Genomic DNA, 26,084 nt, shown 5'->3' on the forward strand with positions numbered 1-26,084 from the left:
AGCTCTTGCTTGTTTGTTTTTAAGAAGCTATAATAGAATTTCCAAATGTATAATTTCTTGTTATTGTAAAAGGTTAACATTTTTAAGTTTTGAGCAGAAATTTTTCATCTCAAATTTCATAAGCAATAGTGGATATATAAAACATATGGCAATAGTCTTAATATAAAATGTAGCGTATTTCAGAATTTTACTTTAATGAATAAAAATATGAAACATTAAGTCCATGTTAAAGATTTCATGCTTATTATAAAGTGACATGGTTAAAAATAAAAGTTTGTAAGTACAGGTATCTAATTTCTCACTTTTAATAATCCATGATACTGTAAAGTGCTTAAAAGAATAATTTTAAATGCAGTGAATATAAATAAACAATAAAGGGTACAGAGCAATGTGTAGGATCGTTTAATCTTATCATCATAGCCTGTACACATTCATCTCTAAGTGATTCCTCCAAAGTTGCGGTAAAATAAACAGTGTTTGCCAAAATGCCCATGTTCTTTATACCTCAAGTCTCTTCATGTTAAACGTTTACTGATTTCAGAGGGAATATCAAATGCAGACAACTGAAACTTGATCTGTCACCCTAAAGCACTAGCTAAATTATGCATATCTGAATTTCAGATTAGTAAACCAATAAGCTTGGTATTTAATGGCAAGTTATTAAATGGACAAAGACTGATTAGCATAAGCATTGTTCACTTGTTAAATTCATAATCAGAATGTTTCAAAAATCAACATACTATACTAAGAAAAAATGGGTTAATGACAGTGACAATGTAGAATGCTTGATCCCTCCCTCCCTCCTTCTCTCTCTCTCTCTCTCTCTCTCTCTCTCTCTCTTTCTCTCTCTCTCTCTCTCTCACACACACACACACACACACACACACACACACACACACACGTCAGAAACCAAACGGAATGAACAAAGTGTTAGCTTATAATGTTACAGACATTCTTTAATGCACGCACTGTCTCTGCAAAGCCTGCTTAACTGGGAAGTCCTTCCCGCACTGCCTGCACTTGAACTCCTTCTCCTCCTCGGTGGGTGTCTGGTGGAGTGTCTGAAGGTGCTCGGCAAGGATGTCCTGGCTGGTGAAGCTGCACTCACACTGGGGACAGGCAAAGTCCTCAGCACAGCCGAAGCAATCTGCACATTTACAAGGGCACGGATTTATCAGACAAAAATTAGAAGCCGCGAGCTGCTCAGATTTTCCCTCATTGGAAAATCAAATTAATTGTGTTTCATGGTATCGGATAAGTAAATTCTTAGTATCTCTGTGAATATTAATAGTGTTATCCATCAAAAATAACAGGAAGTGTTACTGGAGAGAAATACATTATTTTAAATCATTGCATTTGTGTTCCACCAAGTCAATACCAAATCACCTTTTAATTTACCGTAGAAGGTTAACTCTCCACGTCAAAGACCTATTACAAATGTCAAATTGGAAAGCGAAAGTTTTCCCTGAACTGGGTCATCGTGAGTTCACTTTTAAGGCATGATTTTCTTTTTTTTTTTTTAATAGTTTTTTTCTTTTTTAAAGATTTTATTGGGGAACAGTGAGTACCTCCAGTCCTTTTTCCCAAGTCAAGTTGTCCCTTCAATCCTAGTTGCAGGGGGCACAGCCCTTGCGGGAGTTCAACCCCGCATCCTTGTGGTTGAGAGCCCACTGGCCCATGTGGGAATCGAACTGGCAGCCTTTGGAGTTAGGAGCACGGAGCTCTAACCGCCTGAGCCACCGGACCGGCCCCATCGTGAGTTCACTTTTAGATGCATGAAGACACGAATCCAGCCACGGAGAACTATGTTTAGTCATCAAGGGGAATGTCACGTAAATGAGAAAAGACCCAGGTCATAAAACCTGCGCTCGTGACCGCAGATGTTGGGAGGCTCCAATACCCGCCCCTCTCTGGTCAATCCCACCCCAACGGGCTGGCTCTACCCAAACTTCCCAGTGTGCCAGCTAAGTTACAGATTTTCCTAACTGTCAAGTAAGATTAGATTTAGAAAATGCAGAAAATATGAAGAAAATAAAAACACTAATAATCCCATAATGAAGACACAACCGTTGTAACCGACTTCTGAGTCTGACCTATGTTTTGTACATTCCTATTTTATGCACAGTCTAGGAAGAGCTACATTTATGATCACACTTTACATACAATGTTATATGTTGGTCTCTTGTTCCATTTAACAGTTTCTCAAGTCAAATGTTTTCTAAAAAACTTAAGATACCATAACTCATTGAACAAAACTCTCCATTATTAGACATCTGGGTGGTTTCTTCGTTTCTTTTGCTGTTTGTTTGGTTGCTTTGGTTTTGAGTTTGGGGTTTTGGTTTTTGATTTTATAAACAAAACCCAAAATTCTAAAATAAAAATAGCAAGAATATAAGTACCTGATTTGTATGTTTTAACAACGTATTTAAGTTTCTGTTGATTTTTTAAAAAAAAAAAAACAATGGAAAACGATATTCTGTTAACTAAAGAAAAAACAAGGCGGTAATAGATAAATAGACGATTTTAAGTTAAAATAATGGACACAATAACAGCATGCCCTGAGGGCAATGGAGAAAAATAAATACCAAAACACAGAAAACACAGAATAACACAAAAATAATTCCAATATCTGACGTCCCAAACAGTGTCACGCATATTTGAAAAGCAGAACAGCCTGCCCTCATCTTCCCCTGAAATAATCCAACTAAAATAAAGAAACAGAAGTATAGGATGGCAAGGCTAAGAATACTCATACTTTCCCAGCCAACGACATCCGTCAGAATAGAAAATTCCCATGAAGGACATCAGTGCTGTGGTGACTAAAGAACCCAGTGCCACTTCCGAAGCAAAATGGAAAACTGCTCCCTGGTCTTAGCCTGTTCCAACAGCCGAGACGCGCGTCACCCCCCATCCCGCGTGCCGCGCAGCACAGCCCCAGGGCCCAGCAATGACTGACTGGTCCTCGGTGGGGGGACCACGGGCGACGGTGCCCGTCTCCGGAAGGCGGGCTGATTCAGGCAGGTCTGCCCCCGGCGTGCCCGGCAGGACAGCCCGGCAACCCTGCGGGGCTCTGTGGCCAGGGCAGGAACTCCCGTTTCCCAAAGACTCTCCAACACGAGCAAGGCCGGGCATCCATCCCGGGCCGGCCCTCGGTGCACCCGTGCTGCGCCTTTCCCGCGCGCGCGAGAAAGGAAGTCCAGGGCGGCGGTGACCCCGCGTCCGAGGGCCGATGGGGGCCGCTCCCCGCGTCCTGCCCACGGCCCGCAGCAGGGACAGCACAGCCCCGAGCGCCGCTCGCCGCGGCCGTCCGCAGGCCCACGTGTCACCCACGCCGGCGGCCCGTCCTGCCGGGGGAACGGCGGGCACACGCTGGACACCCCTGGAGCGGGCGGACAGAGGCCTTCACCTTGGGAAAACCCTACGGCAAAGCACCTCCAGTTCCACCCGGTCCACGCTGGAGTGCGCCCACTCGTGTGCCCTCCGTGACGGAGGGGGGCAGGACCCTCCCTGCCCGGTGGGGACCGTCCTCGGCGGGCTTACCGTCCCCGTCCGCGCCCTCGGTCACGCACGGCGGCTCCTCGTCCTCCGCCTCCATGTCACTGTCCAGGTAGCCAATCAGCAGCTCCGTGTCCGTCTCTATGTCTTCAATTGCCAAATAGAAAATGTTTTCTCCTTCCTGAGGCAACGTTAAAAATATATATATATATACGGTATGACAAATATATCTCAATAATAAACAATCTGCGGAACCATACATGTGTTTCTGATAATCGTTAAGAAATCACTGTAGACACATCGAGGAGCATGTGCCCATAAAAAGTTACTAGTCCTTTTCTTATATGTCCAGTTAACCTGAGTGCTGACAATAACGAGTCGCCTGTCCGGTAAAACACAACTGTGTATGACAGATAGTGATGGTTATACACAGCACATGAGATAAGGATAATTATTTAAATCTCTAAAAGGGAATTCCGTATCATGACTTGACCTTATGCTGTGCACCCTGTGAGGGGCCCTAAATACAGCAGGAAAGTGCTCTGTGAAGTCACAGTGTCACCTCTGCACCCAGGCACACAGCAATGATGTCCCAATGATGTCATTATGATTAACATTAAAGGCAAAACTGGAAGAAAAAAAAGAAAACTTTCAAGTTACAACACAAATGAAGGAACTCCAAATGAACCCAGAAAGAATTTCCAAAGCGTTGGGCCAGAAATAGAAAAGGTTGCACTAGGCACCAGGGCGGTTTAAAGCACTGACTGAGTCATCGTGGGCACCTCCATCCCACTAAAATTACAGAAGAGAAGAAAACAAGTTCCATTAACATACCATTTTTTTCCCCAGGAAATTCTAGAAGGTAGAAATTGGCTGGGTTGAAATGATAGATAGCTAATGCAGAATAAGTCTCAACCCATGAGAGACACAGAAGAGGAAACACTACAGAGAAACTTCTTCCCAAGGAAACCCCAGGGAACTCCACACTTGGAATCACCTGGTACAAAAAGCCCCTGGGGGCTGGGAGGCCAGTCAGCAGAAAAGGCAGAACTGGGGCTGCTTAGCTGGCTGTCCCCAGAAGAAATGCCCGGAATCGCTGTCTTTGACATACTTGAGGATTTGTTCTGGGCAGGCTCCTACTTTGGCTGCCGAGGATAAAGAGAAGCAAAGCATAGCCTGAATTCATTGAACCTTGGAAGTGGGCAAAGGGAGGAAGGGATGAGACCATAAGCTCCAGCAGCAGTGAAATTCCACCAGCCTCTCTCCTTTGCACAAAGCACAGCCTCTTTCCTTCGGCATTATCACAGCCCTCTAGTTAAAAAGGAGACACAGGAGGGGGAGAGATGAGAGGAGGAGGAGCAGGGAGAGGGGGGACAAGAAATGAGGAATGAATGATTATATATGCGCACATATGTATGTATGATGCATGTATACACAAGCACAACCCCCATGGAAAACTGGAAAAAATATGCGTCAAACTCATACAGTTACCATTGTGAGGTTGGGAGAAGGGGTAATCCCGTGTTTCCCCAAAAATAAGACCTAGCCGGACCATCAGCTCTAATGCGTCTTTTGGAGCAAAACTTAATATAACACCTGGTATTACATTATATTATATCATATTATATTACATTGCATTACATTATATTATATAAGACTTATACTATATAAGACCCGGTCTTATATTTTATTAAAATAAGACCGGGTCTTATATTAATTTTTGCTCCAAAAGACGCATTAGAGCTGATGGTCTGGCTAGGTCTTATTTTCAGGGAAATACGGTCTATATTCAATCGGGTTTTAGATTTTTTTCCAACAGAGTACTTTGTAATTTTAAAAACAATATAAGAAAAGTCCATGGACAAGACAGAAATGATAATACTCATCAAATACTGCGCAGAGGAGGCCTGGTTCAGAAGTTCAAAGCTCTGAAGCAAACCCAGCCATTAGTACAGTTAATTAAAGGTGTGTCTTATAATATGTAGAGCACTCCTGGTAGTTTTTGAATTTCATACCTCCAGAAACAGAAAGAGTTATGTCTAACTAAGAATAGTGAACCAAATTCTACATAATTGTTACTCTTAGTGCAAGAAGACAAGCAAAATGCAATGCAGACACTGAGCAGAAGAGAGAGAGGTCTCTTTTTAAACGAACACAGAAGCAGTGCTTTCCAGAGTTTGGACACCACTCATGTCCAAAGAACTCTCCTAATGAAAGTTTCAAAATATTATCATCAACCTTAGTGCTCATCTGATCATACCCAAGAAAATTAATTGAAACGTCTTTCTAGCATGATTAGCCAATAATTTTGTGACGGCCTTTAAGAAAAGATAGCAATTTTTTTATTTCAAAACATGATAACATTAACTTAAACTACAAACCCAAGACACAGCATGCTTATTTAAAGGCTCTATGATAAAAGAAAATTGTAATAAACTAGTTAAAACTTCAATCTAATAAAAGTAATGACACCATTACAGGCTCCAAGGATCCCCTACATGTTTTATCTGTGTGCCACAAACGTGGTAAGACGAATGTCATACACATTACTGCCGTCTAATCATCTAAGGGAGTTACCCAGATCTTTCTCCATAGAACTCCTCCCACCGCCCAGAGTGCAAGCCTCTTCCTTCTCATTTGCTGCCACAATAGTTTAAGTATCTTCTTGCATTGCATCCTTCCCTACACTTAGTTTATTTAATCCTCCCAATGTCAAATGTCATCCCTGACCCTTTTCCAAAAGAGAATTATATAGAATAGCGTAAGACATCACGCGGTAAGATTTTATCAATGTGACTGCTTCTGTATTGGGGCAACAGTGAGGACCAAATGTAGTCACGATGCCTTCCAGTCTAATTCTTTCTGATTCTATCACTGTCTCACAACATTTACCCCTGGATAGCTAGGAAATGTGTCTGCTTTTCCAATTCCCTATCTGCCTTCAACACCCGGCATTACTTACAAACCACAGCTTTCTCTGACAATTTGCCCATTGTCCCTTCTCAAATACCATGCCTCACTAGGATAGATTTCATGAATTCACGCATTTGAGGTTCAGTTCTGCTATTTCAAAACAGCGAAAGTAACTGTCTCTTGTTTTGCAAGGAAATACTAATCTCCACTGTGTGCAAATAAATCTAACTCCAGAAGAAGCCATGGGTGATTTGGTATTTCAGCTGCGTCTGTCTGTGACTTAACTTGGTTTTTGTTTACTTGTTGGCAGGCTGAGGTCCACGTGTGGACAATGTAAGAAAAACCATGATTATGAAATTGGCAAAGACACAATGCATTGTATTGAACAGGTAGTAAGATGCGAAAACCTAGCCTATCCCACTAAAATGACTAATGGGCAATCAACAGAAAAGGAGATCATCTTCAAAACAATTGTTGGGCTTTCAAATTTAAACGACCTAGACTAGTGTGGTGTGGGTGGAGAGGGGGGGAAATGTGGACTCCTACTCAGCAATCAATAAAAGTAGGAGACAAGGGACGAAAGTGGAGAAAAGGAAATATACTGAAATAGCAAGTAAGAACTTCATGTTTAATAACCTGCACACTTAACTCTTCTTTACAAAAACTCTGAATCAGTCCCAATGTGTATATCAATATCATGTCTATAGAGCTCAATACACAGAGCTAATAAACATCAGGAAAAACATCATTTCCACACTACGCTATATGTATATATAATTCACTGAATACATCCATTAATATTAGCCTGACGATAAAACCAAAACTCTTTAAATGACACACACTGTGACGGGTCACAGCACTCCAATGTATTCAGTCCCCTCGCAGTAGCAGGACGGTACCAGGCTGCCAGGTGGCTCAGTGTGCTGCCTGTGGAGCGTGGACAGTGGCAGTCAGCTGTGACCAGATGACTTGCGTTGACCCATGAAACGTGGTGGGAAACATGCGTAAGGGAAAGCTTTAAGAGTCATCACAGGTTGGGCCTCTGCTCATTCCCCCTCTGCCAGTAAAACGCATGTCCCTCGATCAGACGGCTTCCCTCAGACACCATGGGGCATGGGCTGCGGAGAGTGGTGCAGCCTCCAGCAGCCCTTACTTGTGTGTATGAGAAATAAATCTTTGTCACTAAAAGCCACCAAGAGTTTATTTCTACGCATACTCACTTGCCCTGCCAATGAACTACAATTTGAATAAAACTAATAAATTGATAAGCCATAAAATTCCTGTACTTCCCACAGAAACATATGGCCACAGTAGGGCTGGTACTTAAAACCTCATGGGACCAATTGCTTGTAATTGCACTTAAATTTTCTTTAATGGAAGACACATATGTACCTTACTGGAAGATAACCCATTAAAAGACAGATCTGCAAGTTATTTAACTGGTATTTCTAGGGCATTATTGAAGAAAATCACTAGACAGTTACACCTTACGGTTCTAGAAATGACCGATTCTAGAAAATACTGTAGAAATACCATTTGTATAACACTGATAAGAAGATGCAGAAATAGAGAAGACACAGAATTAGGTGAAACTATTTCTAATCTGGTTTATAGTGAAAAATATTTCCTTTGGCCGGTTGCCTGGTTGCTTTGTTGGTACCACTGCGATTTGAATGCTGCAGCACTATCCGAGAAGCCTGTGGGCCTTGGTGGCTTGAGGACAACGGAGAAAGTCCTATGCTCAAGAACATGCCAGGTGCTGCTCTCTGCGGAAATCTGCATTTGAGCTCCCAGCTCTACCGCATCGAAATGTCCTGTCGCCAGAGAAGACTCTGGGAAAACCTGCCTAAGACTCCGACCTAACGACCTCGTGAGAGGCAGAGCCAGGAGAGCAAATAATATGTAATAAAATAGCTCTCTTGGTGTGTGTGTAGGGGGGTGCGGGGCGGGGGGGGGGGGGTAGGCATCCAAACTGACATCCGAAGTGGGGTGGAGCTTCATACCTCAAGCTCAGCTCAACGCCCAGTACACCCAATACCCTTTCAGTTTCCTTGAACCCCCTCTACCGCCTGCGACTCCTCATGAGGTAGACAATGACCGCAATGGTTTTCCATATGCTCCTTTTCCTAAGAACACCGAGCCACCTTTTCATCTATGTTGATAATATTTTACAAAAAGTCCCAGGGAAGATATGTCTGGAACCATGTCATTAGGAACATGCTATGGAACACTCTCTGAAATGTCTAAAGAATCAAAGTTTCACCTTTAAGTGACATATTTCTGTATTTAAACAAATAGTTTTCAATCACAAAAGATGAGAAATTTTGAAAGCCTGCAAAACACTGAGGTCAATTTTTTTTTTTAAATATTACGTATGCATTTTTTTCCTCCACTGTAACAAAATTAACATTTAATGAGAATCACCCATTTCTCATAGAGCTTAAGGATTCTTTGGGTTCATTTTAAGCCACACCTTTCACATTTAGAATTTTCTGGTTTAGTTGGAAGTATTTTTCAGAAGTTTGAGCATAGAGTTCACCTGATTATTCCAAAATGTGTGCATGTGGGAAGAATTGTTTGCTTACGAGATCCTTCTTCAATAATTCAGATACTTAAATCATCATTTCCAAAGCAAATGTTTTCAAAATCAAATAAATTGCAGAACTAGAAATATAATCAACTCTCCAAAAAGGAGTTCCAATCCTCTGCCAAAACAGACCTCAAATTCTTAATCCCTTGTCCAAAAGAAAATTGGACCAAGTATTGACGTTTTCCACCAAGAAAGCCACATAGCCACAAATGGTTCTCATTTACTCCACTCCTGGGACATACAGCTCAAATAAAAAATTTCCTGAATACCCCAAATTTCAGATGCAATTTGGAATGCGAGGGATTTATAATGTTATGCAGGAAACATGACGATCTTCTCTTACCAACTCGGTGTTTCTGACATGCAGGCCTCAGGAGACTGTCCCCACCAATGAGCAGGCTGATCACGCTCAGCCATGTGACCCAACTACACCACTCTCTGCCCCCAGGTCAGATGTGCCTTTGAACCCTGAGCAATCTGCTCCGCCAGCTACTGTTCAGGTAGGGAAGATGTCACCTCAGAGGAGCGAGCAAAGACCCCCACTGTGCCCCACGCCAAGAAACGCGGTTGCTGTGCACTCTGCCTCCCTCCTAGAAAAGGGTAAAACGGTGTGAAAAGGAGCTGAGGCACTGTCATCGCTTCTGCACCTGACTCTGACAGTGCCTCTGAACAGATGCAGATTCTAATCTCATTCAAGTGTGAAAAATCACAGAGCCCCTGCTTCGTCTGGTTACATGCAACAGCACCCCTTCCTCACCTCCTTACGTCAGACACAACCTCTTGGACCATCCAAGTTCCAATAGTTATCATCTGTAGGCTCCTATTTTCTTTCAAGGAAAGAAACACCACGGATGCAGAGGAAGGAAAGTACTGCACAGACAGAACAAAAGAACTGTGAAGAAAGTCTTCAAAACTGCGCTTACTAAAGAAGAGTGAAGTGTAGGAGGCCACAATATAATGCAATAAATACAAGGAGCATAGAAGAGCAAATATGGGTAATAAAAGACGGCGATTAAACACTTACTGACATAGCATCCCCTTCTCTAAAGGGATCATTCATTATAAGCAAAACGCACGGAGAGAGTAGGATGACCTGAGAGTAGAAGGCAGAACCGAAAGCTCAGCACTTAACACCTTCAAAGTTGGGGCAATGCCATATGATTTCACTGATTTGCAGGATATAAAACTGAAAACAACAAAGGAGCAAGACAAACAAATGAAGAAACAAAAACTCATAGACACAGACAATAGTTTAGTGGTTACCAGAGGGTAAGGGGGCTGGGGGTGGTAGATGAGGGTAAAGGGGAACAAATATATGGTGATGGAAGGAGAACTGACTCTGGGTGGTGAACACACGATGTGATACGTAGATGATGTCATACAGAATCGTATACCTGAATCCTATGTAACTTTACTAACGACTGTCGCCCCAACAAACTTTAATTAAAATAAAAAAACTTGGGGCAATGGTCAGAGCTGAGGCTACAGAAATAATAGCCAATAGGAAGAAACTTCTCAAACTAAAGGAATGTGAAGAAAGCTAAAAATTATTATTTAAGCATAAGGAGAAAAGAATCTACTTTAAATATACTAACATTCTCTAAAAGTCAATAATAAAGAACACACAAAACAACGGGATACCCAAAGTAAATATCATAGTTGTAGAGGCAAGTTTGGTATTAGTAACATTTACAAAGAAACACTTCAACTGAGCCTGTAAATTAAAATTGTGACATAACTGCCCATCTTGTGAAATGAGTTTGCCCCAGGAGACAATAATACAAAAAAAAAAAAAAAAAAAGAAAAGGAAAGAACTACTTGAAAAACAATGAATTTCTACACATTAAAAAAAAATCAGTTTAAATTTATGGTTGGAACAATATATTTCATGAATAACCAAAAAAGTGGCTTGAATATATTGCCTGCCAAAAGATCCTATTTCCCATCCCAACCCAGCCCTTTGGACAGAGTCATCTTTCATTTGTTCATACAAAACGAGATAGTAATCACATTGGTTACCCAATACCTATTTGTACTGAAAAAAATTTGGATAGCTAATAACATCAGGAAATGGAATATTCTGGGTGACTGTGTTTTCTGGTCACTTTAAAACCTAATTCAGTGCATTTCCCCTCTTGCCACTATTGTTTTTATACTCGGAATTAAATGAGATTGGCATAAACCTCAGTAAATATTAAACTCTCAGAGTTGTTGTGAATAAATGACATGATGTATATGCAGCTTCTAGAACAGTGCACGTAAATACTCAAAATAATGTTAGTTCCCTTATTCTTTTCCCATCCCTCTTGCTTCTGTCAACCCCAGTTTTGCCTCCTTTTCTGTAGTTTAGGATCCAGGAGCTAGATTTTCACATGTGATCAGCCAATTTCCCAACAAAAGATCATATGTCTTTATTCTCTCAATCATCTGTTCAATGAGTTTTAATTATAGGACACCCTCTAAAAACTTCTTGCCTTAACTCTTTCTCTTCTGTCCTTAGTTTTTACTGGGGGAACACCTAAGCCCAACTCATAGTTTGTATCAGAGCCTAATGTCAGAGCCTATGAAAGAGAACTATCACAGGACACAGGAATACCGAATTCAAAAAACACGGTTCCCACTTGGGATGGTTACTTTTATGTGACAACTTGACTGGACCACACGTTGCCCAGTTGTTCACACATTATTTTGGGTATTTCAGTGAGGGGTGTTTTTGCATGAGATTGACATTTAAATAGATGAACTTGAGAAAAGCAGATTGCCCTCCACAATGTGGTGGGCCTTGTCCAGTCAGTTGAAGGCCTGAATAGAACAAAAGGGTGACACTCCCCTGAGTGAGAATTTTCCTGCCTGATGGTCTTCCAATTAGAACACCTGTTTTTCCAGCCTCACCACCTTTGAAGTGGGTCATCAGCTCTTCATGGTTCTACAGCAGCTTTCCAATCCTCAGACTCAAACCAGAGCATCAGCTCTTCCTTGTTCTAGAACAACCTGTGGCCTTTGGACTCAAAGTGGGACATTGGCTCTGCAGGTTTTGGACTTGCCAGCCTCCATAGCTACATAAGCCATTCCCCCATAATAAATATCTCTGTGTCTCTCTGTCTCTTTCTCTAGGTAGGTAGGTAGGTAGGTAGGTAGGTAGGTACGTACGTACGTAGGTAGGTACATAGGTATGTAGGTAGGTAGGTACACAGGTAGGTAGGTATGTAGGTACGTAGGTAGGTAGGTACGTAGGTAGGTAGGTAGGTACGAAGGTAGGTAGGTACGTAGGTAGGTAGGTACGTAGGTAGGTAGGTAGGTACGTAGGTAGGTAGGTAGGTAGGTAGGTAGGTAGGTAGGTACGTACGTAGGTAGGTATGTAGGTAGGTACGTAGGTAGGTAGGTAGGTAGGTAGGTAGGTAGGTAGGTAGGTATGTAGGTACATAGGTAGGTAGGTAGGTAGGTAGGTAGATACATAGATACATAGACATCATAACGGTTGTGTTTCTCTGGAGAACCCTGATTGATACACTACCCTCAAGAAGCTCAAAGTTTAGTCATGGGGATACACCCAAGTAAAGTTTATCCATGAAGCCTTCCACAAGCAATAACACAGACTATTATGCTATGAGCCAAGAAAGCCATCAAATTAAAAAAAAAACTCTCAATAAACATTCACTGAGTGAATTGAAAGTGCCTGATAGCAAGACCTGCCAAAGACAATAGCAGACCATGTAGTTCATGCCCTCAAGAATTCTCATAAAGTGAGGGGTCCGGTGTCAGTTTACCAAGAGGCTTGCCCTTTCCTGAAAATGCTGACGAGATGAGATTTCTCTGCTTTTATGAGTTAGTTGCTGTTTTTGAAGCAGGTCATTGGGAAATCAATTTAAAACAGGGAGTAGAGTTAGAAACTAGTGCACTCCCCTCAGAGCACAGGACAAGTAAGAAGCAAACCAGCTCACCTGAATGGCAGCCAAGTTCTTCTGCTCCTGTGACGGCGCCTCGTGAACGAAGCGAAGCCAGTTGGAGTGCCGTGGGTTGGTAGCGTCCAAAATGTACAGAACTTCACCCTTACTCCCGCGAACCTGAAACATAAGAGGCTCCAGAGTTTTTCCATAAAGTCAGGATTAACCATACAAAAAGTATCAATGTTAGCACACGGTATGTTCTCATAAGCATGTACCTTTCTTATTAACAGGTGTTGAGTAGATGCTGGATTGACAGCCCTTCTTCCCCATAAGCGTCCGTACAAACAGAGCCTACTATTTCATTTGGCGGATGTCTAGATGACTCACAGGTGCCGTCAACTCTCAGAAATATCCTGTGTTGATAGCTCTTTTCTCTTCAAGACTATTTATTTGGAGGTACATCGCAATACATGTGTCCCAATTGCAATTGTTCAGAGGATAACCATAATTGCAGCCCAGCCTCTTTTTTCCACAGAAGAGGCTAGCACTGCTTGGTTTCCCCAATTGGGGGTGGGGGTGGAGCTGGAAAGATCTTTTCAATCTCTCTCTCTACCTGCTTACTGAATCATATCCATATGTGAATGCCAATTTTACCAGTGCAATCAGACATCCATTGGGTCATAATTTCACATTTTAACTAGTGGATGAATGAAACAAGTTCCATTTTGTCTTTTCTTGGCCTGCTCATGGCTTACTGAGGACAGTGGGTTCTCTCTTTTGGGATTCCATGCCATAAACCCTCCGGGTCAGATCTATTTAACTCTCAATTGGAGGGCGATGGGTAACCGCCCAAGGAGCAGGTGGTCCGCTGGACATTCTTGAATCATTGAATCCAAGTTGTTTCAAATCTAGCTTCTCCAAAGCCCTGCATTGTAGGTTACTGGGAACTTGCTCAGCATAATAAAGCATCTACCAGTCTGTATGCAACACTCGTTTTGTGTTGATATTCAACTGGAATCCAGGAGAGGAAGGAGAAGGAAGGACTGATTCACTCTCCAGATCTCCCAACACCAAGTATGTATAGTACAAAGACAAAGTCTATACATCCATCTCTGGAGATTAAGGGTGCAGGAAAAACAAATTCCAGATTTCTAACATTCTATTTTATAAAATAAAGCACAACCAGCCCAATCAGGTGTATATTTTCATAACATGTTTGGACAGTCATTCATTCACCCAACAAATACGTCAGGGTTCAGTATCATAATAAAATCAGCAGTGATCAAATATATGGTGATGGAAGGAGAACTGACTCTGGGTGGTGAACACACAATGGGATTTATAGACGATGTAATACAGAATTGTACACCTGAAATCTATGTAAATTTACTAACAATTGTCACCCCAATAAAATTAATTAAAAAAATAAAAATCAGCGGTGATATATTCAGTACTGCTCATCTGCCGTCTGAGAAAAGGGACAGACGCATGGCAGTGCCTTGTCCTGGACACTTGAAAAGTAATCTAGTACCACTTAACAGAGGCTAGAACCTGCCGAGTCCCTGCACGGTGACAACTGTCATTTAACATAAAGTGCCACAGTCACAGCTATATTGAAGAGTGAAGGTTTTCGTTTTTATATAAGGGCTTCTCTCGCTTTCCCACTTTATTTGACTTTTTTTGTGGAACTGGCTCAGGCAGCCCGTGCATATCAGAGTTTGGAATTGAGGTGGTTTCACTGCACGATGAGAATGCTGATGTCATTCGTAGCCCCAGGTACGCGGAAGACAATCCTCAGTAGAACAGGAATTGATAACATTTCATTTCCATAAAAATTCAAATAAAAGAAGATGGTGATTTGGAAGACGAGTTTTGATCAGACCAAAAAAATGCACTTTGTTTGCAAAAGTTAGTTAGATGCTGGAACGTGATACTACTAAGAGGAATTTCGAGTTGTCATCATTCACGAGACTTTAAAACTGTTCCATTTAATACCACAAGGTTCAGTATCAAATTAAAATAGGTACATGGAGACTTTAATATTAGCCATCTGCCTGGAGCTTTTTTGATGTGGTTTCTCTGGAAAGAAAAAGGATGGGTTAGGTGATCTCTGCATGTCTCTTCTAGATACTACGGCGTGAGGACGTGCAATGGTTAGGGAGGGAATAAAAGTCCTGTGAGCAGATAACCTTGCATCTCTAGTGAGGTGCTGAAACCGGGGAGGCGGGGTAAGGGAGTGACCACCCACTTATGAGGTTGTAAGTAATATTAGATCGGTATGTAAATTTGGATGTATTGAAAGGGACAGATTTCCTAAGAATTTTAATAGAAAATGAAATTGTGTATGTCTCTTAAGGCGCATACAAGGTGAGAAGGTAACAAGCAACCAGGAAGTGCACACATCCAGTGGGCAGGAAAGGAAAATGAGAACCTCATACTGAGTAATTGAACATAGCTGGGGCCGAAGGGCCTGAGAAAACACTGAGACGTATGAAGAACAAACAGTACCCTTGTAATTGCGCGTCACAGAGAACTCTCTGTCATGCTTCACATCTTGGAAGAAAGAATTCCAAACATCCGCTGCATCTGATGTACATTGTACTCAATACGGGGCCACAGATGTACGGCTAAGATGACGCACTATCTGGGTGCTGTACGTGCTGCTGTCTACTCCACTGAGACAGTCCACGGACAAGCCCACCGGGGTTCCCGACATCAAATCACTTGGACTGTAAGGATTTCAACAGCAGTTGTCAGGTTTAAATTTCAGTTCTGAGAAACTTATCCTTTCAAGTGTCTAGTGACATTGCTACGTGTTCTACTTCTCCAGCGGCGCGTCCGTATAAACAGTGTGTCACTGCAGCTACAGGGGAACCTGGTAGGAGAGTTTATTTCCCAATGTTTAAAATGAGTTATCTACTCTGCTTAAAGAAGGATAACTGGGGTCCCCTTTGAGGAGAGGGGTAGCGTGTCCTTTCACCTAGCCCAGCAGTGCCCCTGGACTTCTGTCACCACCCACTGGGCAGTGAGGGTTCTGCGTTGGGGAAGCACGTGCGCAGGACAGTGGGACTTCCCAGCCCGAGTCTGCTATTCGGTGAGATGTATCCCAAATTCCCAAAGCATATGAGACATATATATGAGGTCTTTATAGACCTAAGTTCTCCTTTTAGCAATTATAACATCGAAAATTAAATTCCTGCTTCCCAGTGAGGGGTCTGGCATTTCATTAGAGAGATTTTCAAGTGGTTATTGAGGATTTGGGGGCATTTAAGAAAACAGGAATTATTTGAGAAATATGGCAGTATGTAAGATAGTAGGAGCAGGCTAGCTATATTTTTTCCTGGACCATATACTCATTTGTTAGAATCTTGAACTCTCAGTCTCTGCAGTTGCAGGTATTCCCTAAAACAGTTTTTTGGGGGGACTTGACCCCCATAGATGGCTTCCTGGTCTGTGTGACAGGCACGAACGGACCTCTGCCCTCGCGGCTGATCTCAGCGCCCACCACTTCTCCACAGCTCCCTCTGCCTCAGCCTCATGGCCTTGCTGCTGTTCCTGGAACAGGCCTAATTTGTTTCCACCTCAGGGCCTTTCGATCTGCCTCACACGTGCGGCTCCCTCTACCTGGAAACTCTTACCCAGCCCTCCACTGGACTCACCCCCTTCAGGGACAACTTTCCTTGGGCCACCTCCTCTGAGCCCTTCACCCCGCACTCCATTGCCTCCTACTCTGCTTTAGTTGTCAAGCGCTCACCTTTACTGGACGTTATATCCGATGCTTGTTTACTCAAGCATCGGGTTCCCTGAAACATCCCCAGGCCTTAGCAGTTCCTGGCACAGGGCGCTCAGCAAATACTTGTGGAGTGAATGATTGTCCAAATGTATCATGAAAATCTATGCCTGATTGGGCCGGTTGTGCTTTATTTAATAAAACAAAATGTTAGAAATCTGGCATTTGTTTCTCCTGCGCCCAGTATCCGAAAAGGTGAATTGATAGTCTTTATCCCACCCAGTAATGGACAGAGGGAATCGCAAATGGATTCAGCTCCATAAGAGAAAACCCTGACAGGAAAGCGAAAGAGGAATAAAAAATGAAAATAGATAATCAATGCAAATGTTCTTAAATTAAATATTTTCCATGTTAAATCGGTCAACTATAGACAGAGAAGCTTATTTATTATTTGGATGGTTAGTGTTCACAAGGGAAGAGTCTATACTGTTACTTTCTTTTTGCTTTTGTTCAAATATTTTGAATGCCTGGAAAATTTTTCATTCATTACATACAGGCCGTCAAGTTTCCCAGGGCAGAGCTCATCAGCCAGATTTGTTCCCAGACATGGCAAAATGTAACCAATAGACTTTTATTTAACATATGGTAAAACTGAATGGCAGTGAAACACAGTTAGTTCCAAAGATAGCAGTAATGTCCTTAATGAGAAGTCGCAATATGTTATGTTATGATTTATTTATTAAAGAAAATATATTCCCAGGGGTGGCCAGTTAGTTCAGTTGGTTAGAGCGTGGTGCTAATAACACCAATGTTGCTGGTTCGATTCCCACATGGGCCACTGTGAGCTGCGCCCTCCTTAAAAAAAATAAAATAAAAAGAAGAAAATACATTTCCCTTTCTATCAACAAGGCTTTTCAAAGAAGGTAGTTTTAAGCACTAAGACTTAGAGTATGGATGTCTTTGGAGTATAAAACTTCATTATATTTTCATATTTAAAGTACAGGCTTTTTCCTGCAATTATTTCTAAAGGACGTGAGCCCTGATGCCCTGCCTCCGTGTTTAACTAACCAGCCTTCAGAATATATTCAGGAGAGCACGAAACCAAGTGTGCTCAACTAATCGATGCTGACAGCACGTTGTTGTCAGAGTTAAACCAAAGAGAGGCACACTTTCAGAAGACAGCCAGCACCATCATCAGGAAACTGTTGTGATTTGGCCTTTCTAAGCAAAGGGTGTGGTTTTTTCCTGTTGATGTTTTCAAAGGATTCCGGATAAAATTCTTGCTTGCTTTGCTGGTTATACATACACACACACATACACACACCCCACACACATACCACACACACCACACACCACTGAGCATATCTGCCTTATCTCCACCTGCCATACTATCTAATGATTGTGACCCATGGACTCCCCCGCCCTCAGATGGGAAAGCAGATGGAGAGAAAACAGTCTCTTACGAATACCTGTCTCTTTACTGAATAGCAATCAGAATATAATATACACAAAGTTAAATTACTTAAAAGGACTGATGAGAAAAACAAAGTCTCTTTTGCATTATTAATAATTAGTGCCCTAAATGTTTCAAGCTGAAGGGAACCTCAGGACTGCATTCTGCAGTGATAAAAATGCTAGACTAGGAATCCAAAGCCAGATGTTTGATATTCAGGCTCTGACTGCATCTGGGTGAGTCATTTCCTCTCACCGAGCTGAGTTAGGGTCTCCTGACTTCTTAAACAGGGATGATAGTCCCTGCCCTGTGCCCTCACAGAAACGGTGTGAGCCTAAGATGGAACGAGCTACATGACAGTGCTTTACACCCGTGTGTAATCATAAAGTAGAAGTAAACAGAGAAAACGGGCTCACGGCAAACATTGCTTTCAATGGCACAGCTGGGAACATATATACCACTTTTCTGCTATGTCCACTTTTTCAAGGAACCAACATGAGGAATATCTGAAACACCACTGTTCAAATCTAGATACATATTCAAATCGCCTCTGCTTGAACACCCGATGTAGGACCAAGTGCCATTACAAGGCAGTAGCAAATCCAGATATCATTTCCGCTCAAGGGACACTCTTCGTCACACCAAACTGAAACACGCTGCTCTGTGACCCATGGCCATGAACCACAGCTCTGTCCTCTGACCTGGTTTTTATTTCTCTTCCACGTAGAGCCCTTCAAATTTCGGAAGGCAAGAGTCATGACATGACATCTTTTGAAAGAGCTGATCATGTGGAAAACAATGATAATCTGCAAGATCCAGAGATCATATTTTTGAGGGTATTTTTTTAAAAGAAGATGCTCTGTATCTGAAAACTTCTGGACAAGGTTATAGAAACACTGAACAACAAGATTACTGTGCAGTCTACAGGGAGAAAATATAAAAAAACAAGTCCACTCTTCCTAACCCAAATTCCACTGCTATTGTCACTGTGTTTTCAGAGTTTTCCTAAATACATAGTTCTTCTACAGCTATTAAAATGGAATCTGACCAACTCATTTAAATTAAGTGTATTTTCTTTATTCACATCTTCAAAATGCATGCAACGCAATACAGAATCAAACGAATTATCTTGGTATAAGACCGCACCTAATGCAACCATTGGTGCTAATGGGAAATTGAAAAGGGGATATCTATTCAAAGGGCAACAGAAAATAGGAAGAGATAAGCCTGGCACTTAACTTGGGAATTTTACTATATAAAAAGGACATCGAGAAAGAAATGTCCTTTTAAATTAAATTAAAAAAACAGAGGTAAGGAAAGAATGAAACAGGAGGGTGGGAAGTGCTGATTTAAAAGCCATGAACATAAGTAAAGTGGGTACCTAATATCAGAAAAGGAGAGAACAGAAGGAGAAAATCAGACAGACCAACCTTGCAGAAGGTATGACTTCGAGGCAGACAAAACTTAGACAGACAGGCACATGTGAGGTAACGGCAGGAAGGAATCCGAACACAAATGTGAACAATGTTTAGGGTACATGCAAGTAAAAACAAAAGCAGAAAATCCTTCTCAGACCCTCCTCCCACACATCTAGCCATCCAGTTGTTTGGCCGAGGATTCCTAACTCACCCTGTCCTAGTAGCGTCACAATACAGCGGAAAGATGTTAAAACACGATTGTCACGTATAATTCACAGAGGGCCGCAGAGAGCCCCAGGACAGTATCAGTAAGGGAACTTTATGGTATGCCCTCCAAGTTCAGGAGCGGTCAGAAAAACAAGTCTTCTCCAGGAAGCTGATCTCTACTTGCTTGTGAAAGATTCGGGGTCCTCACTAAGAGCTTCCAGCTAAATCCCTCACTTCCCGTCATCCACGTGGGAACAGCACGACTGGCTCAGAGAGGCCACGACACCCACGCAGACATGCGGCTCCCTAACTGTCGCTAGTTTTCTAGAATTCTGCCCAAAGGCTCCTGCTGCCAGGAGGCACGTCTCTAGCACAGGACCTCTCCCTGCTCCGGACCAAGCGGTATCCGGCTTCAACAACTGCTCTGGCCACCAAAGGCCTGCAAGGAGCACCATCCACACCCAGGACAGAAACAGGGCAGCAGCGGGTGTTTCCTGACAAAGCTGTGGCTGTCCCCTTGAGCTCCTTTTATCCCAGCTGGCATTACATGTCCTGGCCAGGGGAACGGACAGAAATGAGTACTCCCTCAGTGGGGGGCCTTGGACACTGTGAGGGATGCTTCCGGAATGCGGTCACTCCCAGAGACTTGGGGCTCAGTGGGCTGGTTGGGGGACAGTCTACTATCTCACTCTCACAGGATCGTCAGCCTGGTCCCTGCACACCTGGGCCCCTCGCGGCTGGCTTTACACCCAGTGTGGTCAGTCTGGTCATCAACTGGCCCTCAGTCCCAGCCTTTATGGACAGTATCCCGCCATGCACTGTGGGATCCGCCCAAGGCCGGAGGGGCAGCTTGTCTCTGCCAGCTGGCCTTCCTGGGACCTCCGTGTGCCAGCAGCCCACTCCTCTGGGGCGGGTATGGACTGTGGGTTAGAGCTCCTGTGCATCCACTGAGCAGCACCCCGTGGATGGACCTCCTGGGCCCCACCCGCCCGTGGACTCAAATGTCGCTCAAACCTGGACCTGACTGTGGCTCAGCTCTCTGCCCGTTCCTGACCCCGAGCCTCCTAAACAAACGCCCTTGTCAGGATGGCGACAAAAGCTCTGGGTTTGCAGCGTGTTCTGACAGCGATCCTGTCTGAGCATAAACAGCATTTGCACACTTGACTCTTTTTCCTCGTTGACTCAAAGCGTGTCTCCAAATCCATCCTTCACACGGCCCTTGTGTTCTCTGCATGCCCCACCCGTCTCCTCACATCCAGGCCTGTTTCCAAGCTGCCCAGTGCTGTCAGGAGTCCCCGGTCCTCAGCGGGACGGGCAAGGCCCTGCTGACCTGTCTTACCTCGGCTCAGGCCCCTCTACCCCCTTCCTACCACGAAGCACGCACATGGTGGAGAAAGCGCCTGATGAATGCAGTGTAAGAGCCTGCCCTCAATCTTGTGTTTTCACAGTTCACTGATGGCTGCTGCTGACATGCATCACAATAAGAACCACGGGCCAGTCCAGCCACAACGCTGGCTCCGGTTGGGGAATGTCTGTGGGGGCTGCCACAGGAAGTACATGCCCAGGGGTGTGCCCCAGGCATGCCAGCCAATAGCATCGCCATTGATAGGCTGAGACTGACCCAAAACATAGGTACATGCACACCGACACCTCGCCCAGACCACCTAGAGACAAGCATCCCCCGCCAGAGGTAGGGCACTTGCTCCATGCGTCAGGTTCCAAAAGGCTGAGAGGCTCCCCTTTGGTCAGTGCCTGCTCCTCTTACTGAACATAGGCTTTAGATCTCATCAAATTCATTCTACACAAATGGAAACATGAAAGAAAAGGATTCTGAGTAAAAGAAGAAATAATAATAGTAATAACACTAGCAGTCGTTGAGTGTTTGTTATATGTTAGGCCCTCTGCTAATAAGCACCTTTACACATATTATATAATTTACTCCTGAAAACAAAGGTATGTGGTGGATGCTAATAGTAACCACATTTAAAAGATGAGGAAACTGAGGCACAAATGGAATAAATAATTTACCCAAGTTTTCACAGCTGGTTAAGTACTAGAGCAAGGGTTCAAAACAGGACAAGCTGATTCCAGCGCCACCCGTGTCCTACCTTAATATACCTGCAACTGTGGGCTCTAGATGCCACCTGGTGAGCAGAACTGACAATGACCCCTGCTGAGCCTCCCCCTTGGAGAAAGCCCTCCTGTCTGAGTGAGGGTGGAACCTGTGCTAGGATGAGCTGTCACCGCTATGATGCTGTTGGACCACAAAGGGAGATCACAAAGATCTCCACACGAGCTGTTTAAAGCACAGAGTTTTCTGTGGCTGGTGAGCAGAGAAGTCAGAGAGCTGGGAAGCATGAGAGGGACTTGACACTCTGAGATGGACGGGCCACAGGCAGCCTGAGAGTGGCCCCAGGGGCTCTAGGGGCTGAAGCAGTGTCTGGCCAACAGCCATCAACAGAACAAGGACATCACTGGTGCAGCTTCACTGAACCGAATTCAACCAGCCACCTGAGGAGCTTGGAAGCAGACTGATCCTCGAGGCCCACAGATAAGGTCCAGCCCGGCCAAACCTCTGGCCCGCAATACCAGACAGGGCACCCGGACTTCCTGGCCACAGAACTGCACAACACAGAGCACAGCTGTTCTTCTGCACCACGTTTGTGGTCATTTGTCACAGCCAACAGCAGACCATTAATACCCCACCCCGGTACCAAAACCAGCATTAGGTTTTCATTGCTGTACAATGACCATAAACAGAACAGCTTACAACAATACTGTGTCTCATCTCATCATTCTATAGGTCAGAAGTCTGGAGAGCTCGACTGGCTTCTCTGCGTGGGTTTACGGGGAAAGCTCTGTGCAGGAATCTATCTACTTCGGAGCTCAACCGGGTTATTACAAATTCCAGTCTGAAGGTCTAGAACCGAGGGAGGTCCTCATTTTCTTGCTTCTTTCACTTTAGATGAGATGATAAATGATGATTTACAGCCTACCTAATGTTAATTATATAAAACAATGCAAATGCCTTTAAATATAATATAACCATAAGTTTAATGTAAGGAATTTAGTCTCATATTACATGAAGAAAAGAGAACGAATAGGAAAGGGACCTTCTATAGATTCTTTTTAAATTTCAACTCTAATCCTTGGGTTATAAACAGATCCTCTTATAAAATTTTATAAAATATATGTTTCTACATTTTCCTTTTCATCAGTTTCTCCAAATATTAAACCCTAAATTATGTTTTTTACATTTATTATAGAGCTGCCTGAGTATACACTTTCACTAGTATACACAGAGCTATTAAACTTATATCAAGAATTTAACACATAAGGAAACTATTGACCATAAATATTTCTCTATTACTTTTTCACCTCATAAAGGCATAATAAAGCATTAAAAATACAGATGTAGAACACAACAGAGAGGAGAAGGTGGGGAAATTGACACTCTAAAGGTATTAGGTAACATTGGTCTGAGTTTTTTAAAGTATGCTTACAAATCTAGAGCTTTCCCTAAGAGAGTGTTTTTAATTTTACAACGAACTACCTTTTTTTTTCTGGTAAGTCATATAAAATCACAAGTGACAAAAACACCTTCCTTGTCCACAGATATCTCACGTCACTGCCAGCTGTTAGCACAAGAGTGAGAAAAACCTGTCCTAGCACGTACAAAACCCTGACGTTAAACTGTAACGACCAGCTCACTGGACCCAGGAGTTCACCTTCCGACTGCACTCACGGGGTAAAATGCACACAACGCGGGGACGTCGTGTGCAATGAACTCCTACAAGACGGAACATCTTGTGCAACCGGATGTTATCATGTTCCGTTTCGAGAATATACGTAACCTTTTACTTTCCTTAGCAAAGAGCCCCTCACTGACCCTCAAGCCTACTGCTTTCCTCATATATTGTTACCCTATTCTGTTTACCTTCCATGGTTCTCTCCTACAGAAATATCTACAGTCCTTGGGCTTTTACTTAAACAAGAATTGGAAATGTTCCTTTAAACACCACAATTCCTTAACCAGATGTGTTTGGAAAGCTGATGTTTTTTAAATTTTAGCAATGTAATGTAGTGCATATACTGTGTTTACATAACATTTCTACAGGGTTTGGAACACCATCCGTAATCAAACACATTCGTACTTCTAGAACTCAATGTATGAAGAGTCATGCTAAGGAGGATAAAACAAAAGGCTACAAGCAGGCTCACCTGAGTTCAAGTCAGGTTTTACTGCTAAGTGAGTTATTTAAAAAAAAAAAAATGATTTTCAGAGCTTTTTTGGATTTCAGGTTTCCAGATGAGTGACTATGACCCTGGAGGTTACAATGAGTGATTAGATAACCCATTAGAGTCCTTTTTCTCCACAGAGATGAGATGAATTTATCAGAATGATGGCGGGTGCTCTGCCACTGGTACCAAGGGAAACTGCAATGCCACAGAATTCAAGAAAAACACGCTAATTTCCTTGCCACAGAGATCTTTGAAGTGCTAAATCTGAAAAGGCTGCCTAGCAGCAGGGCCTCTGTGACAGCCACTCAGCATACAACTCCTAAGATGGATTTTCCTTGTGCAGAACTAACCCAACACTCTCTGACCTGGAAGTGAGGCCCATAGATTAAAAACAGGACATATAACACTAAATCCCACAGCCTCTTCCATGCATAAGAATATATTCCTCCTTGGGTCACCTGCAAGCCACACATTAATATGCAAATTGGACACAACAGGCAAGACCTTGAGAATATGTCAACACATCCCCCTTTGGGGCTTGAAATGCCTGAGATTTGTAAAATACAAAATTATCATCTTAAATGTAGACAAAAGCATATGTGTGTGTGTTAATTGATCTCTAGGGCTTGTCAGAAGGAAAGATTTTTTAAAAAAACATGATTCGTTAATCAACAGTTAAAAAGTAACAAATATGCACATCAAAACATTAATTATCTAAGCTGTCCTAAAAATTCTTCCAAGAACAAAGTACTTTCAGAGTACTCATTTATCATACGGGGAGGAATTATAAGCCAAATCATTAAATAGAATTTATTCAAGTTCATGAACATTAATCTTCTTTATATAAAATGAAAACATTCAGGTAGAATTTCATGCAAACTTTCAGCAGTGTTTGGAGAGCCTCCATTGTGTACAAAGTAGTTACATGCAGGCTAGTGTTTTTTGACTGGTAGAAAATACCGTGTCTAACTTTAGGAAAAAATTCATTAAGTCCACTTTTTTTATATTAAACATAAATTAGCACAATTTGTTACTAAAACAGACCAGACACTAAGTAACCATGCAACAGCTTATATACTCAGATACAAACAATCTGCTCAGAGACTTCCAGCCTGCCTGTTTTTCTCACGTTTAATTTACTACATAATAATAGCTAAAGGTCTTGGCAAACAAAAATGTAAACTACCCTGAATACAAACACAGCCTTTGTTGCTATAACATTAGAGGATCCACAGATGGTTGGCATCAAGAGACTGGCACAAATACAAAAACAAAACAAACAAAAAACTAGAAAGACAAGTAAATAAAAAAGACAAATGTGGAGAGTGAACAAGGTATGTTGGAACCTCTTTTGCCATATTGAAAAAAGAAACAAACCCTCATGTCAACACACAAGAGACCTGAATCTCTGTAGAGTCTATGCATTTGAGGTCTTGGGGAACACTCAGGCTCAGCTAAGTGACGCAGGAACTAGAGAACACAAACAGCCTGCCAGACTCTGCATGAGAGCACTGTGTAAAGAGATGGCACAGTTTAAGGGGAGCTGATGGGGTAGGGAAAAGAAGGGCGAGAGGGAGGAGGATGGGGCACAGAGAGGATGAGTTGAGGAGGCGGGTGGAGGAGAAGACGGGAGAAGCTAGAAAGAAGAGAGAAGAGGAAGGCCCTAGCCTCCCACGCTGAGACTCAGCCTGCACATCTCTGGTAACCTGATTATGATGAGGTTATGACCAAAACTGAAAAAAAAAAATATATATATATATATATGTCTATTCACCTCTACTATTATTCCAAAAGTCAAAAGCAACTACAGCATGTCGGGCACTGCACTAGACATGGGGGCACACAGATGAAGACCCTTCCCTTTTCATGTCATTCCATAAACATGTCCTGTTTGCACTGAGATGTCAAAGGTCAGCATTTAGTGACTGTGAAGGAGCCCACAGTCCAGCAAGTGGGGACAGATACCACGCAGTTCCAGCATCTGCCTCAGGTATCAGAGAAGTGAAGAGGGGCCCCAGAGTCATGGCAGGAATAAGGGTCGGTGGACGGGGCACGTGAAGGGACCCGCAAAAGTGAAGGCACACATGTGGGGTGAGTGAAATGTAAAGTGTAAAAGAGCTAAGTGAGAAGCAGGAAAGACAGAGCAAGG

At 42.9% G+C, this 26,084-nt stretch overlaps 1 protein-coding gene across 3 annotated transcripts in view; it reads right to left on the reverse strand.

The window, feature by feature from the left end:
* PRDM5 (PR/SET domain 5) overlaps positions 1-26,084 on the reverse strand; it is a 122,030-nt gene that overhangs the window by 68,478 nt on the left and 27,468 nt on the right. For 2 of the 3 annotated variants that reach the window (XM_081075774.1, XM_081075776.1), the window contains 3 exons: positions 12,940-13,062; positions 3,541-3,676; positions 970-1,147 (listed from right to left, as the gene is read on the reverse strand). In XM_081075774.1, coding sequence (XP_080931900.1) covers positions 970-1,147; positions 3,541-3,676; positions 12,940-13,062 — 437 coding nt within the window. The remainder of the gene's footprint in view (positions 1-969; positions 1,148-3,540; positions 3,677-12,939; positions 13,063-26,084) is intronic. The other variant, XM_081075775.1, reaches the window with a different exon arrangement.

The sequence above is a fragment of the Rhinolophus hipposideros genome, assembly GCF_964194185.1.
Source record: "Rhinolophus hipposideros genome assembly, chromosome: 16".
In the NCBI taxonomy this organism is placed as follows: Eukaryota; Metazoa; Chordata; class Mammalia; order Chiroptera; family Rhinolophidae; genus Rhinolophus; species Rhinolophus hipposideros.